The sequence below is a fragment of the Oncorhynchus tshawytscha genome, linkage group LG31 (genome assembly GCF_018296145.1).
Source record: "Oncorhynchus tshawytscha isolate Ot180627B linkage group LG31, Otsh_v2.0, whole genome shotgun sequence".
NCBI lineage: Eukaryota > Metazoa > Chordata > Actinopteri > Salmoniformes > Salmonidae > Oncorhynchus > Oncorhynchus tshawytscha.
The window spans coordinates 15,433,887-15,455,419 of NC_056459.1; the positions used below are offsets into that span (position 1 = coordinate 15,433,887).

Sequence of the window (21,533 nt, forward strand, 5' to 3'; positions counted from 1 at the left end):
GTGTGTGTGTGTGTGTGTGTGTGTGTGTGTGTGTGTGTGTGTGTGTGTGTGTGTGTGTGTGTGTGTGTGTGTGTGTGTGTGTGTGTGTGTGTGTGTGTGTGTGTGTGTGTGTGTTTGATAGTTACATGGAGCATGCCTTTTCTGAAAAGCTCCTTAGGCTTGGACAGCCTGGGTGGCATTGATATTTGGCAGCATGGGCAGTGTACATAGGCTTACGGTTTGTGGCCTTCAGATTGCAGGCCTGCCTAAGAGTAGAGCAAAACCACTGTCTAGGTACTGCTCTGTTTCAGATGTTATGGGCAGCGTAGCTGTGTGGCGGTGAATGAGCTTTTTGTTTCCTTATTAAGTGTCCTTGTATCAACAACCTTTGAAATGTTTGAATCCTTTATGATTTAATGTGGATTAAAATAAAGTATTTCAAATGTGTGTGAGTGTGTGTTTGTGTGTTGATGCATGAGTGTGTACGTGCCCACTGACAAAAAATCCCACGTCGAACTGATATACAGCATGTAAGCACATTGAGGGCCACCAACCCACTCGCAATTCATAGTTTACTCTGACACCCATTCATAGATCCTGCCCCTAGCTTTATCTTCAGCGAGACAGCCTACACTAAATCCTCCCTCACTCAGCCCTCACTCCCCCGTAATGTAGCCATACGGAAAGTTCATTGTTTGACTTCCTCTGTCTTTCACTGCTTTGTTTTATCATCCCTCACACACACCGGCCCCAACAGATGGAGTTGGTGGGCTCAGAGCTCCACACAGCGCAGCCGGGAAGAGAGATGAGTCATTCCCAGCTAGCACATTGGTTTTCTTGGAAGTTGTGGGAACGTATGTTTTTGGTTTCACATTGGTTGTGGGAACGAAGTTACATGGACCGGTAAAACTGAACGATTTTAGAAATTTCACCTCTTCTGAGAACATTTTACTCTGGTTCTTTGAAGTTTTTCATTAACACTCTGATAACGGAAATTATAGGTTATTTGGAGGTTTTTGAATAACATCCTTTCACTGAATGTTACAATAAGATTGAATAACACACACTGCTAGTTAACTTCATTGAACTCCAAGCACAGACAGGACACACGGAAATTAATTTCTTTAGGCATTAATCATGCAAACACATACAGGTTTTATTGTGACACAGCATCAGTGAGATTGGAACCCATAATCATATTTGTTCCAACCATGGAAAGAGTCTACTGCGCCACCAGGATGGAGCTAGCATGCCATATTTTTTTACGGAAACATATCTGTTCATTTTAGTCTATTCAAACGGACCCCATTACAAAGGAAACAAGCACTCATTAAGATCAGGTTTAGCAAATTAGTGGGCGTGGCCAACACACCTGAACACACTTAACAAGATAGAGGATAGAGATAGTTTTGATGATGCTGATGCTGAGAATGGAATGTATGAATTTCTAAATAACATGTTAAGAACATTCTCTGAATGTTACTTAAGTTTTCTAGTGATTCTTAAGGAACTTTTATGCCTTGTGAGTTCAGTACAACTGCCACACTGATATATAGTAGCATATCAATTGTATAAAATTGTGGAGTAACTACAATTGTGTTGATCCATCCTCAGTTTTCTTCTATCACAGACATTAAACTAACTGTTTTAAAGTCACCATTGGCATCTTTAAAGAAACCATTGGTTTCCTTCCTCTCCGGCAACTGAGTTAGGAAGGATGCCTGTATCTTTGATGTGACTGGGTGTATTATTACACCATCCAAAGTGTAATTAATAACTTCACCATGCTCAGAGGGATATTTAATGACTGTTTTTTTAACACATCTACCAATAGGTGCCCTTCTTTGCGATGCATTGGAAAACCTCCCTGCTCTTTGTGGTTGAATCTGTGTTTGAAATGCAATGTTCGACAGAGGGACCATACAGTTAATTGTATGTGTGGTGTACAGAGATGAGGTAGTCATTACAAAATCATGTTAAACATTATTATTGCATACAGAGCCCGTGCAACTTATTATGTGAGCACATGTTTACTCCTGAACTTATTTAGGCCAAAGGGTTGAATACTTATTGACTCAAGACATTTCAGCTTTTCATTTTCAGTTCATTTGTAAACATTTTGAAAAACAATTCAATTTTGACATTATGGGGTTTCGGATCAATTTAACACAACAAACAAAATGTGGGAAAAGTCAAGGGGTGTGAATGCTTTCTGAAAGCACTGTTTTTATGCATAATCAATGAATATGGGACAGTAGGTGGAAATAGAATAAAGACACTCTTCCCCTCTGTTCCTCTCAGCTCTCGAGACAACTCACTCTGTGTAGGAGGTAGAATGTCAAAATTAACACGACGCCGATGGCAAAGCAATGCTTATAGTGGAGCTGAGGTGTAAAATAGCTAGACAAGCTACTCTAACTTGATTGATTGCCTGTAATGGCTTGGTAGCTATTTATGAGGTTGGGAGATTGGGAACCTATCTAGCTAGCTAGCTAAAGCCAACTTCATAAAATTGCTAGGTGGCTTTATTACGGAGAAAAAATACCACTGATATAATTATTTGATAAAACGTGGGCTTAAAATGAAGTTTAGTCATTAAAAACCCCTGTAGGTCTAAGCACTTAGATCACAATAGCTAACATATGGAATTGTTTTAGGATGGTCATAAACTGTATCATTTAGCTATTTGATTTGGAATTTTAGAACCGCTGTAGGTATATTAGTTAGGTCAAATGGTTTGTTCTGGACAATCGGTTTTGTGGTTAAACCTCTTAGAAATTAGGACGTCTGCGTTAAAGAGTTCAGACGACTGCCGTAAAGCTTGTGGATGCCGTAGAGAAAAACAAATGACCGTGTCATGTTCGTGTTGTCTCATCTTTCATCGTATTAGTTTGTAGCTCAAACGATTTGAGGTTCTACAGGCGATTGTGACAATTTTCTATTCCGGATCCTCTCAAGTGTAGAAAAACACAGCTTTTACAAGCCCCCTATTATGGAATAGGCACAAACTTTATATCAACGGAAAGAGGGGATAAAACTGTAGCCTCTGCAATACTGTTTATATTCAAAATGACATCACTGTGTGAGGCACAGGTGCATCAATAGACTCTAGGGGTTTTTAATTCATCTGAAACAAAAACTAAAAAGGACAGTGCTGGCGGGTCACGTGCCCTTGTGCCGCCTATGAGAATCTGGTTCTGAGACGGAATGTATGTTTTTAAATAACATTCTTAGAACGTTCTATGAACGTTACTAAAGCCTTAACGTTCTCGGAACAATTTGAGAACATCACTTTAAATATAACCATGAGGAAACCTGCAAGAGACGTTACGCTGAAGTACTGAAATTCCCACAGAAGAGTGTTGTTAGTTAACTTCTCTGAACTAAACTCAGCAAAAAAAGAAACATCCCTTTCTTTCAAAGATAATTAGTAAAAATCCAAATAACTTTACAGATCTTCATTGTAAAGGGTTTAAACACTGTTTCCCATGCTTGTTCAATGAACCATAAACAATCAATGAACATGCACCTGTGGAACGGTCGTTAAGACACTAACAGCTTACAGACGGTAGGCAATTAAGGTCACAGTTCTGAAAACTTAGGACACTAAAAAGGCCTTTCTACCGACTCTGAAAAACACCAAAAGAAAGATGACCACGGTCCCTGCTCATCTGCGTGAACATAGCTTAGGCATGCTGCAAGGAGGCATGAGAACTGCAGATGTGGCCAGGGCAATAAATTGCAATGTTCGTACAGTGAGATGCCTAAGACAACGCTACAGGGAGACAAGATGGACAGCTGATCGTCCTAGCAGTGGCAGACCACGTGTAACAACACCTGCACAGGATTGGTACATCCGAACATTACTCCTGCGGGACAGGTACAGGATGGCAATAACAACTGTCCGAGTTACACCAGCAACGCACAATCCCTCCATCAGTGCTCAGACTGTCCGCAATAGGCTGATTGAGGCTGGACTGAGGGCTTGTAGGCCTGTTTTAAGGCAGGTCCTCACCAGACATCACCGGCAACAACGTTGCCTACAAATCCACCGTTGCTGGATCATACAGGACTGGTAACAAGTGCTCTTCACTGACGAGTGGCGGTTTTTGTCTCACCAGGGGTGATGGTCGGATTCGAGTTTATCGTCGAAGGAATGAGCATTAAACCGAGGCCTGTACTCTGGAGCGGGATCGATTTAGAGGTGGAGGGTCCGTCATGGTCTGGCACGTGTGTCACAGGACTGAGCTTGTTGTCATTGCAGACAATCGCAACGCTGTGCATTACAGGGAAGACATCCTCCTTTCTTATGTGGTACCCTTCCTGCAGGCTCATCCTGACATGACCCTCCAGCATTACAATGCCACCAGCCATACTGCTCGTTCTGTGCGTGATTTCCTGCAAGACAGGAATGTCAGTGTTCTGCCATGGCCAGCGAAGAGCCTAGATCTCAATCCATTGAGCACGTCTGGGAGCTGTTGGATCGGAGGGTGAGGGCTAGGGCCATTCCCCCAGAAATGTCCGGGAACTTGCAGGTGCCTTGGTGGAAGAGTGGGGTAACATCTCACAGCAAGAACTGGCAAATCTGGTGCAGTCCGTGAGGAGGAGATGCACTGTAGTACTTAATGCAGCTGCAACCACACCAGATACTGACTGTTACTTTTGATTTTGACCCCCACCCCTTGTTCAGGGACACATTATTCCATTTCTGTTAGTCACATGTCTGTGGAACTTGTTCAGTTTATGTCTCAGTTGTTGAATCTTATCTTCATTCAAATATTTACACGTTAAATTTGCTGAAAATAAACGCAGTTGACAGTGAGATGACGTTTCTAGTAGGAGGAGAATGTAGGAGAATGTTCCTAGAACATTTCCAAAATTGAAATAAAAAGTAAACATGTTTGAACGTTTAGGAAATGTTCTGTTAAATTAATGAAATACCAAGAAAATGTAGATTTTTGGGGGCTCAAATTCCTTAAATGTGCTGAGAATGTTCCAAAGCCAAGCAACTGTCCTGCTCCATTCCCAGAAAGTTGTGGGATAATCACGGCCATAGGACAACCACGCTCTGACCAAACTCTGAGAAACATATGGTTCTCGGAATGTTATGTGCTAGCTGGGTTGTGACTGATGAGAAGAAGGAGTCATGAAAAAAACAACAGGTTCCCAAGGGTACTCGGAAAGATGCAGAGGAACGCACAGATGGCACCTCAGTGGCACAATCACAGATAAGATAGAGGAGACCAAGTGTTCTCAGAAATTTCAGTTATGTCTGATTTATAACCCCAGTGTGATTCAATCTAGCTGTGTGGATTAGCGTAAATGAACATAGACTATTCACGGTGCTCTCAATCTCTCGCAGCTCTTTGTCTTATCTGACACACCCTGCATAAGTCCCATTATTAGTATCAAACAACACTTTCTTCATCTAGGTATATACCTTCCTCTCTCTCTGAAAATAGTATCCCTCTTATGTTCTCTACAAATACAGTTGAAGTCAGAAGTGTACATACACCTTGGCCTAATACATTTAAACTCAGTTTTTCACAATTCCTGACATTTAATCCTAGTAAAAATTCCCTGTCTTAGGCCAGTTAGGATCACCACTTCATTTTAAGAATGTGAAATGTCAGAATAATAGTAGAGACAATTATTTATTTCAGCTTTTAATTCTTTCATCACATTCCCAGTGGGTCAGAAGTGTACATACACTCAATTAGTATTTGGTAGCATTGCCTTTAAATTGTCTTGGGTCAAACATTTTGGGTAGCCTTCCACAAGCTTCCACAATAATTTTGATGAATATTGGCCCATTCCCCCTGACAGAGCTGGTGTAACTGAGTCAGGTTTGTAAGCCTCCTTGCTCGCACACGCTTTTTCAGTTCTGCCCACAAATTTTCTATAGGATTGAGGTCAGGGCTTTGTGTTGGCCACTCCAATACCTTGACTTTGTTGTCCTTAAGCCATTTTGCCACAACTTTGGAAGCATGCTTGGGGTCACTGTCCATTTGGAAGACCCATTTGAGACCAAGCTTTAACTTGGTGTCTTTAACTGATGTCTTGAGATGTTGCTTCAGTATGTACACTTAATAATTTTCCTCCCTCGTGATTTTTTGTTTCATCAGACCAGAGGACGTTTCTCCAAAAAGTACGATCTTTGTCCCCATGTGCAGTTGCAAACCATAGTCTGGCTTTTTTATGGCGGTTTTGGAGCAGTGGCTTCTTCCTTGCTGAGTGGCCTTTCAGGTTATGTTGATATAAGACAGATACTTTGTAACTGTTTCCTCCAGCATCTTCTCATGGTCCTTTGCTGTTGTTCCTGGGATTGATTTGCACTTTTCGCACCAAAGTACGTTCATTTCTAGGAGACAGAACACATCTCCTTCTTGAGTGGTATGACGGCTACGTGGTCCCATGGTGTTTATACTTGCGTACTATTGTTTGTACAGATGAATGTGGTACCTTCAGGCGTTTGGAAATTGCTCCCAAGGATGAACCAGACAATTTTTTGGCTGATTTCTTTGATTGTCCCATGATGTCAAGCAAAGAGGCACTGCATTTGAAGGTAGGCCTTGAAATACATCCACAATTGACTCAAATTATGTCAATTAGCCTATCAGAAGCTTCTAAAGCCATGACATAATTTTCTGGAATTTTCCAAGCTGTTTAAAGGCACAGTCAACTTAGTGTATGTAAACTTCTGACCCACTGGAATTGTGATACAGTGAATTATAAGTGAAATAATCTGTCTGTAAACAATTGTTGTAAAATGTAATTGTGTCATGCACAAAGTAGATGTCCTAACCGACAAGTAAAAACTATATTTTGTTGACAAGAAATTTGTGGAGTGGTTGAAAAACAAGTTTTAATGACTCCAACCTAAGTGTATGTAAATTTCTGACTTCAACTGTAGATACATGATTTTTTGTGCATCTTCGTTCATGTGTAAGTTCTCATTCATTCAATCAATCCCCATCTAAAATGGGAATGAAATCAGCCACTCCTCCCCTCTACAGCTGAATGACCAGAACCATTGACTGTGTTGGGTGTAACTGAGCCTCTACAGGGTACAGTAGAGGAAGCTGGGTAGTTGTTGGTCATTTCCTGGCTAGGGCCACTCAACAGACGGGCTCTGTTGGTGTAGTCAGACAGCCAACCCTTAGCCCCTCATGTCCTGCAGAGGGGAACGACAACACTTCCCAGCACGACACAATCGACACGGAGACCAAATACCCTCACTGTCTGTGACTAGTAGCTTACAGTACACATGTACCATGGTTTGCACTGTACAGAGACACACTTGTAAGGCTGAGTATAGTTTCTAATGTCTTTATGAATATAAAGCTAATGAAGCTTTGCATCTTTAAATGATGTAATATTGTGGAGTGCTATTTCAACTCTAAAATGTAATCAGTCATAGACTACTCACCCTCCCTCACAGATCCAGATTCGAGGTGGAGGTTCTCTACATTTGCTGGTTGACTGGGCTTCCTCTTCTTTTTCCTTCTCTTCCTTCTCTTCCTCCTCCTCTCGTTCTTTCTTTGGCTCCTTGTCCTCTGCGGACTGCTCTTGCTCTGTTGTCTCAACACGGTGGCTGTCGCCGGGCAGAGTGGCATGTACCTACACTCGAGAGAGACATGTAGGGCAAATTCACCAACCCTGCTCCAGCAACATCAGGCCAAGGAGACAAGGATGGGAAGAATTCATCATAACTTATATGTTTCAGTACTTATCTAAATTATACTGTAGCATTACAATTTACAATATTGACCTACACGCTTCAAATGAGAAGTAAGGACAAAATGTAAGACTGTATTGGGTCAAAAACAAAACATAGTATGAAAGACTACAACACATAGTACAGTATGGGACAAGGTAAAATAACTACATACAGTACTTCCTATTTCACATTGGCCATTCTATGAGGAGGCCTCCAGTAAAGTCTACTTACCTCAGAAGGGCATGGCGTCTTCATGTCGGCAGGCTCTGGTGTGGTCTCTGCCGGGGTGGATGACATGGGAGACATGGTATAGATGGTGTAGCTGACCCTCTGCTTGCAGTCCAACAGGGACAGGGCTGTCTTGGTGGAGAGGCCTGGAGGGTTGGAGTCATACTCGCTGGTAGACCAGGAGGAGTACACTGAGGGCTGGTCAGTCGAGGTGGAGGGGTTTGGCTTGACGTAGTTCAGATAACACCAGCTGTGAGAGGTGGTGGACTGGAGGGTTGGATATGAAGGTCCTTCTGGACTTATGGGAGTACACACCCTCGGTAAACATGTTGGAATCTCAACCTTTTCTTCTTTTGATGATGTTTCTGCGATTACGTTTCCTACACAACTCTCCTCTTCTTCCTCCTTCACTCGTTTCTGCTGCTGTTTAGACTCAGGGCTAAAATCGACACTGTTTGAAGGGGATAACATGCGCTTGTAGCTTCCTGAGCCTGAAGATCTACAGCCCTCCTCAGACCACAACTGGCTGCCTGGGGGCAGAGGCAAAGCCAAGTGGTTGCCTGGAGGCAGAGTCAACTGGCTGACTGGTAGCAGAGTCTCAGACAACCTCTTAATGCTTACAGGCAGAGTCTTGACCAGGTGGCTGTTATGTTCAGACGTTAGGGTATTTCTATTGCCACTGTTTAATGCAGAACAAACAGGTTCCTGGGACCTATATGTTGTGGTTTGGGACAGAGTGGTGTATATGGCACTGGCTAGGGTGTTGGTGTCTGCCTGTAGCCGGACTACTGCTACTGCTGGTGATATGGAGGGCCGGAGTAACTCTGGGCTGAGTGTGATGTTAGGGTGAGGGTGGAGGATCTGCGGAGGATGTGTTACAAATTCTGAATGTCCATCATGACGGTGAGTTGGGACTGGAATCTCCAGCTTCAGGCCTGTGGATATTGGAAGGTAGTGGGCCCTAGCAATCCCTAATGGGCACGGGGTGGGGAGGGGGTGGGGAGGGTAGACAGGGCGGGTTTGGGCAGGGTGGATGTAGGTGTGGACAGGACGGAGGGAGATAATTACAGGCTTCCCTGAACAGAGAGGTGATGGGGCTACCCTCTGGAGGGGATCAGGAGATTCTACAGACTTCTGAGAGGGTAGAACTTCAAAGCAATGTCCAGTCAACTGAATACTTTGATCCAGTTTCCATTGTGAGGGAGGCTCTCCGCAAAGAGTTTGCACAGGGTTACAGGATGTAACGCCTGACAGAGGGGAACCAGCGGCCGAACTAAGGTGTTGAGGACCTGGGCTTTGTCTAGATAAGGTGTTGGGACTGACAGGGTCAGGACTGGGGCTGCAGTGAGAAGGGTTGTTCACCTTTAGTGCTGTGTGTTTGGCAATAATGCAGGAACTGGGGTTCTGCTTCAGTTCTGCAGGTTTGGCAGGCTGCTCCTCCTCCTCTGGGTCCCTGACCGGAGTGTGTCTCATGAGGAGACATTTGCGTCTGTCTCTCCAGCCGGCCGCAGAGCGCTCAGGGGACAAACTGCTGTAGTCAAAGGACTTGCTCCGCATCTCCGACATCGCCATCAGGACAGACTGCTGCTGTGGGTCGTGAGGTGCTTGCTCTGAGGCCGACCGCCGCATCTCCCTTTTGTGATGATGCAGCCCTGGGACGGTCAACATGTTAGGCGCCCTGGACCTCCTCAATGGTATCCCAGCCAGGGTCTCCATGTCTCCGGGTCTGGTGGACTCCTCAAAGGATGCAGAGCGGCTAGATGCGTGGGATGCGCAACTGTCCTGGCTGGGGCTGCGAGGCAGGGAGATGGAGTCAAAGCTGGACATGGACTCCCCTGAAGACTGGGCGGCCTCGGCAAGACGAATTCGTTTCTTCTTCGGGGGCAGCTTCTCGATGGGGACCCCAGACAGGGTGAGGCTCCTCTGTGGCCACTGGAACTCCTCTGTCCTCTTGGTCTGTTTAGGCATTATGGAGGCCATTTCTGACTGTGTCTGAACAGACTCAATAACATTGGTGTTGGAATCCTCAGTGATGAATATCTCAGGGACCTGAACATTGCGTTGGCGCACCAGTTTGCGAGGTGTTGGTTTGGACGAGTGTTCCTGCAGTTGTTTTTGAGATGCATCCTCATGAGATGGGAATTGAATATGTGCCTCCTCTTTACCTTGACTCTCTGTAAACAAAGTGTCCTGTTTCTCAAATGAACTAGTATGTTGAATCACTGAGAAACCTTTCGATGTCCCTCCCCAATCCTGCTCTAATCGTGACCATGAGTTTCTATTGCATGCTACGCTTCTTTCGTCTCTGCCTTGCACCAACGTGGACAAGGTGGGTATGGAGACAGGAGAGGATGGATCATCAGATTCAAAACTCTCCTCTTTCCTTCTCTTGCGCATTGCCAAAACCCCTGGTCTGTTGATCGGATAGTGTATCAACTGTGAACGGTCCAGCTGGCATATTGTTGTACCAAGACTCTCTTGGGGAAGTCGTGCTATACACAGACTTCTCTTGTGTGCCTTATAACCTTCCCAGTTCTTACATCCAACGCCACAGGTCTCACACTCGTACGGCTCTGGTTGACATTGTTTATGGTCAGGAGGCACGATGGACATATTGTGATTATAGAGCGTGTTGGAGCTACTGTGTAAACTATGTTCCTCTTTATTGAATTCAGCACCTAGTTCGATAGCAGGCTGGCGTCGTAGCATCCCAATGTGGCGAGACTGTGTTTCAGACCGTTCATCAAAAGATTGGCTAAGGCGGAAGTTTCGTGGACAGGCGCCAGAGGAGGCATCAGTAGAACTAGCAGCAGAGGGCATAGAGAGGCTTCTCAGAAGAGGAGCCATGGAAGTGGATGTCTGGCCTGCCGTTGAATCCACGTGTAGTGACTGGTGATGATGAAACTTCTCACACGGAACACCCATAGTGATGGAACCACTGCTCTTAAAGCCTGGGTCTCCAGGGTTGTTGGTGCTGTGGTGGACTACAGGCGACTCTTTCAGAGATAAAGAAACCTTAGACTCTGTGCTACTTCTCCTAGACAGAGAGAACCTCCTGGGCTTGACGCTGTCGATCTTACTTGTGTCCACAACAGCCTCATTGATGGTGATGAGGTTGGTAATGTGGTCAATGACCTGCTTCTTGGGCACTGTGAATGGGATGCTCTTCTCCTGCTGTCCCTGGCTTCCAGAAGGCTGCTGGTCCTGATGCCGGGACATCCTCTGGAGGTGGCCCAGACGGCCATATTTCCCCAGGATGATCTCTGCATAGCTTTTGGCACTTTTGGTTACGTTGGGTGGGCTGTCCTGTGACTGCTCAGTGCTCTCAGAACGAGAGAAATAGCCAGACTCTGTGCTGCCTCTACTCCCCATACCCATCGAGGAACTGATCGAGTCAGACGAGCCTAGAGGGCCACGTTTCCCTCGGCTCAAGCGCATGGCCAGCCTCTTCTTGACGGCGTAGGAGTTGTCCATCCCGCTGGACTGCTCTGTAGACCTCTCAGTGTCTTCATGGGTCTTCTCATTGGCTACACTGCCTTGTCTCTCCATGTTGGAAGAAGCAGCAGACAACGGCTCTCTAGTTTCGTCTTCTGACTCTGGAACCGGTTCTTCTAAAGCACTGGGCTCTCCAGAGGCGAGGCCGGCCTTCACCCTGTGGGTATGGGACTTCCGGTGCTTGTAGAGGTTGCTCTTGGTCTTGAAAGAAAATCCGCAGGGAGCACAAGGGTAGGGCCTCTCTCCGGTGTGGGAGCGGATGTGTTTCTGCAGGACGCTGGGCTTGGCACAGGCACGGCCACAGTAAGAGCACACATATTTCCCAGGTTTTCCAGGCTTACGCTCCCGTTTCTGCTTTAGGGTGCCCTCCTGGTTCTCCTCTGTGTCAGGAGCCTCTGTAGACTGGGTGGATGTGGATGATGAGGAGGGAGTCGCCCTGGTCCCGCCAGACGAGGTCCGAGCCACTCTGGTTGGTGTTGCCTCTGCCTTTGCATGCTTACCATCCTCTGCTGGAGGGGTGTCGGAATCAACGCTTTGCCTCTGATGTCTGAGACGCTTGCGCTCCCGCTTATTAGGCAGTTTGTGGTGTTGTCCATGGTGTTGCTGTTGTTGTTGTTGTTGTTGTTGAGGGCCTCCTTGTTTGGAGCGAGTCTGTTGTGTCTGCGGTTCATGGTTTTGGGAGGAGGGAGATTTGGGAGGCTGAGGGTCTGGGAGAGGCAGAGCAGACTCTCCTGGCTGAGGCTGGTCGTGAACTCCGGACTGCTCCCCAGTCGGCAAGCAGCTATGGCTGTGCAACGCCTCCATAAAACGGAACAACAACCTCAGGTAGACACCTGGGACCCCTCCGCCTGAGCCTGAGACAGGCCACACAGGTCAAGCCTATTCATTTAACAGACTCTGGGATTGATGTATGATGAGTATTTTGTTCCTTAGTTATATCTGTCTTATACTGGCTTTCAGGCTGTCTGTACTCATACTTAGTACTTACTCAGGTCAAGCCATTCATTTAACGGATGCTAGGCAACAACTGTGATTTGTCATGCGGTGATAGGGAACTTTTCCATCCTGAGCCAACGAAGCCACCCATCCTGGAGCTCTGTTGGCTCCCAGAGTCAACAACTCTGTCCTCTGAGCTTCCGAGGCAGTCCTGTCAGATAGTCCTGTTTTCAGGTATTCAGATACTGGGTTTAACCCGTTCTTGTGTCAGGCCTTCAGGTTTTCAGATCCAGTTTTCAGGACTTTTGGTTGGATGTCTGTGTCCTCTGGTTCACTCCAGAATATCTAAAAGAAGAAAAAGAAAATATCAGATTACTGACAGACCCACCTGAGGGGTAGTCTCTATCTTTCCTTCCTTCTGTCTTTCACACACACATAGTGCGAACACATGGATGCACACACACACACACACACACAAAATGAAATTACACCATGGAGACAGATGGCAGTCTCTCTCTGCCCACTATGATCTAAAAACATTACTGTTGAAGGGAGGGAACCAAACAGCTAAAAAGCAAGGTTGTCATCACTGTTATTTCTTCAAGATGGATGAACAAGTTGGAAACAAAACTTGAGAGTTTGGTCATATTAAAGGGGCACATTTCTCATAGCGACCAGTTTCAGTTGCACTTTGTTAACAACAAAAAACATTGGCATGATATAAAAATTCAAAAACATACACCTAAAATGTAGCTGTTAGTTACCAACAGTGATTTGGAATCTGGTTACATCAACTAACATCTCATTTACCTGACTATTATGAAGAAAAACACTCAAGTCAAAGCATCCATTTTCAGATTCTGCAACTAATAACCCCTTGAATAGTTCCCAATCAGCCGTGTGCATTACACATTGCTCAATCATAAGCTACTATGTGTTTCTCAGGGATCATACTCCTAAGACAAGGGAGACTGATGTTTCCTCTTGATTGCCCAACTCATGAACCCAGAAGAGCCAATAGTTTCATTCATCCAGACTCCCCAAAAGTCTCCCAAATCCCTGCTGCTTACGCTAGCTATAAAGAATTAGGCCAAATGCAAATGTTGTAGTCTGCAGCGAGACACCGCCATAAGATAACACCAACACCTCTCCCATTGGGGAGTGGATTACGTCATTCAGCTGGGAAGAAAATATACTCCGGCATCTAGTCAAATAACCATCTACAATAACACATTTGGGTTCTTATTTCTCCTTATTCCACCTTTGCACTGTCAAACAAGCAGACTTCTCTAATGACAGCAATTCACTGAAAGCCCATTAAGTAATATACATTTCACCAAATAATGTTCTTTAAAACATTTTTATTTTTATACATTAAATGGCTCCAACACTATAACTGTCTAAACCCAGGCAGCCAAATACAAACAATCTTTGCCATCTTAGCGTCTCTGTTTCTCATGAGTATAATATACAAGGTGACACTGTGCAGAATCCAATATGGGAGGAAATAAACGGACTACTTTCTCTGCCCCAACATACTGCACTGTAGCAACAACCCAGTCATCCCATACACTTGGTGTGTTCTAATATCCACACAACCGTACCACCTAGAATGCATGCCCAATACATTGCTTCATACTATGAAGTATGCTGGGATGGTATTTGAACAGAGCCACTGACCAATTTGTTGCAGCCTGCACCAAAGTTCCTCTGGAAGAGTGCAAAACCACGGGAGGAGCTAGCTGCGGGTCAATGTGAAACAACTGATAACATGTTGAGCACAGTGATAAACTGAGTAAATAACTACACAGTTTTTTGGTCAGACATTTTACTTCTGTTTCCAAATGCCCTTAAGAGAGGACAGTACATCTGTATGGACATTCAGTGTGTTAGGTGTTCCTCTGACGTGCAAATCAGTGTCCAACCTCTACAGTGCATTTCAAGAGTGGATGATGGAATGTAGGTCAGACAGATACTGTACTGCAGGTGGACTAAGAGACTACAAAACAGTCACATGAGGAGACACAACCATTATAGAAGCCAACACTGTATATTTACTGTAGAAGTGTAGAGCTTTCTACAGTAAGATATTCATTTACACTTTGAGACAGAGGTGACATTCTTCTGTTAAATCTGAAACAAGTGTTAACAGTGCAAATTGTCAAACAAGTGGAGTGTGTTCATTGTGTGTATACATTTTGCGTGCCTTAAAACTGTGTGTTCGTCAGGTGTTGGCATCTCACAGTTATTGCCTGGGCTCAGAGAAGCAGGCCATTGTCCATACGATGCTTGTTGTAGGCAGCAGCAAACATCCTGATATACCTGATATTCAATCTACACTGAACAAAACTATAAACGCAACATGTCAAGTGGTGGTCCCATGTTTCATGACCTGAAATAAAACATCCCAGAAAGGTTCTATACGGACAAAATCTTATTTCTCTCAAATGCTGTGCATGAATTTGTTTACATCTCTGTTAGCGTGCATTTCACCTTTGCCAAGATAATCCATCCACCTGACAGGTGTGGCATATCAAGACAGCATTCTCATGACACAGGTGCACCTTGTGCTGGGGACAATAAAAGGCCACTCTAAAATGTGTAGTTCTGTCACACAACACAATGCCACAGATGTCTCAGTTTTGAGGGAGCATGCAATTGGCATGCTGACTGCAGGAATGTCCACCAGAGCTGTTGCCAGAGAATATAATGTTAATTTCTCTACCATAAGCTGCCTCAAACATATTTTTTCCGAATTTGGTGGCGGTGGGGTTCTGGTATGAGTAGGCATAAGCAACGGACAACAAACACAATTGCATTTTATCGATGGCAATTTGAATGCACAGAGATACCGTGACCAGATCCTGAGGCCCATTGTCGTGCCATTCATCCACAGCCATCACCTCATGTTTCAGCATGATAATGCACTGCCCCATGCCCAAAGATCTGTACACAATTGCTGGAAGCTGAAAATGTTCCAGTTCTTCCATGGCCTGCATACTCACCAGACATGTCACTTATTGAGCATGTTTGGGATGCTCTGGATTGAAGTGTTCGACAATGTGTTTCAGCTCCCGCCAATATCCAGCAACTTCACACAGACATTGAAGAGGAGTGGGACAACATGCCACAGGCCACAATCAGTAACCTGATCAACTATGCGAAGGAGATGAGGCAAATGGTGGTCACACCAGATACTGGCTGGGTTTCTGATCAACACCCCTACCTTTTTTTAAAGGAATCTTAACAGATGCATATCTGTATTCTCAGTCATGTGAAATCCATTGATTAGGGCCAAATGAATTGATCTATTTCCTTATATGAACTGTAACTCAGTAAAATCTTTGAAATTGTTGCATGTTAAGTTTATATTTTTGTTCAGTATAATATCTCACACAATCCTTAAACTCCATAACACACAGCCATATCTGCACAAGAGGGAACCAGATTTTCTGATATCTCATTCAAACACTAGAAATGGCATCTCATTCTCAAGGAGAGTAAACTTGGTTAGTACCACTACCTAGTCTCCTACATATTCAAATCATATTTCAACCATGACCAAACTGAATTTGCTTTAGTTTAAAACACGTTTTTAAAAACACAGTAAAGGTCCCTCCTCTCGTACCTATATGCACCCAGTGGTGGTTGCTATGGTGACGCCCCTAAACCACACAGAGCGACAGCAGATGGAGGGAAGGAGAGCTAAATATATCTCCCAGCATCGTCGTTGAGAAAGGGAGAGAGAGAGATGGAAAGAGAGAGAAAGACAGATGGAAAGGGAAAGAGAGAGAGGGAAAGGGATGGAGAGATAGACGGAGAGAGGGCGAGAGAGGGAGCTGGAAAGAGAAAGAGGGAGAGAGAGAGAGAAATCCAATTGAGATGCTTCCCTCCCACAAAGCGTATCTTTTTGGACAAATAAATGTACAAATCCAAAAATCAATACGTGGCTTTAAATTGCCGCTCTACAGACATGTATCCCACCAGAAGAGAAACTGAGAATATGATCCAGTTCTTGAGATGACAACGAAGAATTAAGAAACCATAGTAAATACAAAATGTAATATCTAAATTTGAAAATACATTTTGACATCAAGAATTTACAACATAATTCAACAGCATTAACAACACTGTGCACAGATACTCTGCGAAACGACCTTGCCAAAAACAAAAAACATTTTGTTAATTGTGTCACCAAACTCTTTGTAATGGCTTATGTAACAATACTTTTTTTCCAATAACAACATGAAACATCTCTTTGTCTCTCTTTCTCTTTCCCTCCATCACTCTCACATAGGGCTGGGCGGAATACCGTATTGTAATGAAATAGCAGGGAGCAGGTCTCAAACCCTCGACCTTCTAGCCCGAGGTCCGGAGCGCTATCGACTGTTCTGCAAAAGCATGCTCGAGCGGCAGATAAACCCAGGGTCGTTACAGTATTTTACTATATACCGGTATTGATGCACGGACCTCTTTGGGGTTTTATTTGACCTTTTATAATGGTATTTGAATGTTTGGTTTGTTAAATGTGATATGCTGTGTGTACCATCCCTTTTTATGCTACTTGAGTCATTCCTCTCTGCTCTCTCTCCATTCCGCTTTCCACACAGACCTAGCCCCGCCCTGTCACTCAAGGATTTGGTTTGTTGTGGCGTGACCAGGAGACACTTGTGTTCAATCTGCATGGTCAATGCAGCACATGAAACAATGTGGATGACAAAGATGTTGTTTCAACTTGCTTCTTAATATAAATATTGCTAAAGTTTTAGCTAAATCGTGTTAGCCACTAATGCTAATCGTTAGTTAGCTGGCTAGCTAGCTAATAAATATGCTGAGTCAGAGCAAACGTAGCTAGCGAATACAGCCTGATATCAGTGCTGGTGTAGGCCTAAATCAGCCTGTTGTTTGTGCAACAGTATCTTCTAAATCAAAGAGGAATAGGCGAAGCATGAATATGTTGGCTACACGAAGAAACATTTAATGTAGCCAAGGATTATAGGGTCCCCTAGGAAACACTGACCATCACTTGGTTCTTACCCTGCAACAATCAAATCAAATGTTATTAGTCACCTACGCCGAATACAACAGTGAAATGCTCCCAACCCTTAACCAACAATGCAGTTAAGAAAAGTTAGGTGTTAAGAAAGTATTTACTAAAAATAACTCCTCCATGGCATTCGATTTCTATGATTCCAACAGTTCACCCAAGTGTTTTAATCTAAATCACAAGTCAAATCACAATTGCAACATTTGGTTAAAAATAATGCCTTGTTTTGCTGCCCATAACATACAGCCCTACGTGGCAGTGTGGACATTATCTCAAATGAGTGCAGGAAATTATTTTAAGTTGAAGTTGAATTGAACAGTATAAAACAATCAGAATGGAGAAAGACCCATTGAAATAATTTAGAATATATGTGTTGCCACGCTATGGTCACGCACCACTCATAAAGCAAATATAAAACTTTTATTATGCAAAAACATAAAATACCGTCAAATAATTTCATACCGTAAAAAATTTGAAAAATACTATGATATGATATTTTGGCCACATCGCCCGGCCCTACTCTCACAGAGAATGTATTATTTCAAGATGAAATGTCTCTTTTTTCAATCTGCCAGTTCTCTCTTTTTTTCTCTTTCTCGCTCTCTCCCCCTCTTTCTTTCTTGTTCTCCCTCTCTCTTTCTCTCTCCCTCTTACATTATCGCAGGAACAGTATTAGCAGGACATTCAGTCAGAAACTGACCACAGCTTCATCAGCAGTCTGTCAGAAAGACAGAAGTAGAGCCCTGGGGCCATCACACACACACATGCAATGCTGACATTCCTAGGGCTGTGTGTGTGTGTGTGTGTGTGTGTGTGTGTGTGTGTGTGTGTGTGTGTGTGTGTGTGTGTGTGTGTGTGTGGGCGCACACTGGTGTGTGTTTGAGGCCCAGGGGTCTCTGACAGAGTGCTGGAGTATGGACGGACAAACAACACACATGGAAACCATTCACAGAATCACCACACACACACACACCAATAACCAGGCAATAATCTAGTAAATTAACAATGTGGAATAAAACACAGTTATCAACAGTAAAAGGTTAGAGAATATCAATGTCCATTACCTGGAGGCAGGTGGTTTTCCCTCCACATCTGACAGAAAGAGGGTAAGTAAGAGATACGGCGAGAGAGAGAGAGAGCAAGCGTGAGAGAGAGCGAGAGAGAGAGCGAGAGAGAGAGAGAGAGAGTGAGTGAGAGAGGGAGACAGAGGAACAGAGCAAAAGAGTATGAATGAATGAGAAGGGTAATTGAAACACCACTCTACTCTACGTGCACTGAGAGACACCACTCTACTCTACGTGCAGAGACACCACTCTACAGTACGTGCACTGAGAGACACCACTCTACTGTACGTGCACTGAGACACCACTCTACTCTGTGCACTGAGACACCACTCTACTCTACGTGCACCGAGACACCACTCTACTCCACGTGCACTGAGAGACACCACTCTACTCTACGTGCACTGAGACACCACTCTACTCTGGGCACTGAGAGACACCACTCTACTCTAAGTGCACTGAGACACCACTCTACTCCACATGCACTGAGAGACACCACTCCACTCCACGTGCACTGAGAGACATCACTCTACTGTACGTGCACTGAGAGACACCACTCCACGTGCACTGAGACACCACTCTACTCTGTGCACTGAGAGACACCACTCTACTGTACGTGCACTGAGAGACATCACTCTACTGTACGTGCACTGAGAGACACCACTCTACTCTGTGCACTGAGAGACACCACTCTACTGTACGTGCACTGAGACACCACTCTACTCTATGCACTGAGAGACACCACTCTACTCCACGTGCACTGAGAGACATCACTCTACTGTACGTGCACTGAGAGACACCACTCCACGTGCACTGAGACACCACTCTACTCTGTGCACTGAGAGACACCACTCTACTGTACGTGCACTGATAGACACCACTCTACTCTGTGCATTGAGAGACACCACTCTACTCTGTGCACTGAGAGACACCACTCTACTCTGTGATCTGAGAGACACCACTCTACTCTGTGCACTGAGAGACACCACTCTACTCTGTGCGCTGAGAGACACCACTCTACTCTGTGCACTGAGAGACACCACTCTACTGTACGTGCACTGAGACACCACTCTACTCTACGTTCACTGAGAGACACCACTCTACTCTACGTTCACTGAGACACCACTCTACTCTACGTTCACTGAGAGACACCACTCTACTCTACGTTCACTGAGACACCACTCTACTCTACGTTCACTGAGACACCACTCTACTCTGTGCACTGAGAGACACCACTCTACTCTACGTGCACTGAGAGACACCACTCTACTCCACGTGCACTGAGAGACACCACTCTACTGTACGCTCACTGAGACACCACTCTACTCCACGTGCACTGAGAGACACCACTCTACTCCACGTGCACTGAGAGACACCACTCTACTGTACGTTCACTGAGACACCACTCTACTCTACGTTCACTGAGACACCACTCTACTCTACGTGCACTGAGACACCACTCTACTCTACGTTCACTGAGACACCACTCTACTCTACATGCACTGAGACACCACTCTACTGTACGTGCACTGAGACACCACTCTACTGTACGTGCACTGAGACACCACTCTACTGTACGTGCACTGAGACACCACTCTACTCTGTGCACTGAGACACCACTCTACTCTGTGCACTGAGACACCACTCTACTCTGTGCACTGAGCTGACAAAAGTTTGTTTATTACGCTTGTCTTTCGGTCTGTGTATGAATGGGCAGGAGGGATCTCTCTCTCTCCAATTTATGGGTCTTGATTGGCATGGGAAACATATGTTTAACATTGCAAAGCCAGTGAAAATTAAATAAATAATACAAATGAACAGTAAACATTACACTCACAAAAGATCCAAAGGAGTATAGATATTTCTAATATCATATTATGGCTATATACAGTGTTGTAACGATGTGCAAATAATTCAAGTACAAAGGGGAAAATAAATAAACATAAATATGGGTTGTAATTACAATGGTGTTTGTTCTTCACTAGTTGCCCTTTTCTTGAGGCAACAAGTCACAAATCTTGCTGCAGTAATTGCACACTGTAGCATTTCACCCAATAGATATGGCAGTTGATCAAATTTGGATTTATTTTTTAATTCATTGTTGGGTCTGTGTAATCTGAGGTAAGTACAGTTTGCCAGTATAGCGTTTGGACACACTATGTTCTACATTGTAGAATAATAGTGAAGACATCAAAACTATGAAATAACACATATGGAATCATGTAACCAAAAAAAGTGTTAAACAAATCAAAATATATTTATATTTTAGATTGTTCAAAGTAGCTAAGCTGCCTTGATGACAGCTTTGCACCCTCTTGGCATTCTCTCAACCAGCTTAACCTGGAATGCTGCTCCAACAGTCTTGAAGAAGTTCCCACATATGCTGAGCACTTGTTGGCAGCTGTTCCTTCATTCTGGGTCCAACTCATCCCAAACCATCTCAATTGGGTTGAGGTCGGGTGATTGTGGAGGCCAGGTCATCTGATGCAGCACTCCATCACTCTCCGTCTTGGTCAAATAGCCCTTACACAGCCTGGAGGTGTGTTGGGTCATTGTCCTGTTTAAAAACAAATGACAGTCCCACTAAGCGCAAACCAGATGGGATGGCGTATCCCTGCAGAATGCTGTTGTAGCCATGCTGGTTAAGTATGCCTTGAATTCTAAATAGATCATAGATAGTGTCTCCAGCAAAGCACCCCCACACCATCACACATCCTCCTCCATGCTTCACGGTGGGAACCACACATGCAGATATCATATGTTCACCTACTCTGTGTCTCACAAAGACACGGCAGTTGGAACCAAACATTTGGACTCATCAGATCAAAGGAAAGATTTCCACCAGGCAAAGGGTGGCTACTTTGAAGAATCTAAAATATATTTTGATTTGTTTAACACTTCTTTGGTTACTACATGATTCCATATGTGTTATTTCATAGTTATGATGTCTTCACTATTATTCTACAATGTAGAAAATAGCAAAAAATAAAGAAAAATCCTGGAATGAGTAGGTGTTTCCAAACTTTTGACTGGTACTGTATGTGTCTCTAATATGGTCATACATTTG

General features: G+C 44.3%; 1 protein-coding gene across 1 annotated transcript in view; it reads right to left on the reverse strand.

The window, feature by feature from the left end:
• Positions 1-21,533, reverse strand: part of LOC112229644 (transcription factor HIVEP3-like) — a 42,225-nt gene that overhangs the window by 6,168 nt on the left and 14,524 nt on the right. The window contains exons 2-3 of the mRNA XM_024395586.2: positions 7,931-12,703; positions 7,409-7,599 (exon numbers count right to left, since the gene is read on the reverse strand). Coding sequence (XP_024251354.2) covers positions 7,409-7,599; positions 7,931-12,226 — 4,487 coding nt within the window. The 5' untranslated portion in view covers positions 12,227-12,703. The remainder of the gene's footprint in view (positions 1-7,408; positions 7,600-7,930; positions 12,704-21,533) is intronic.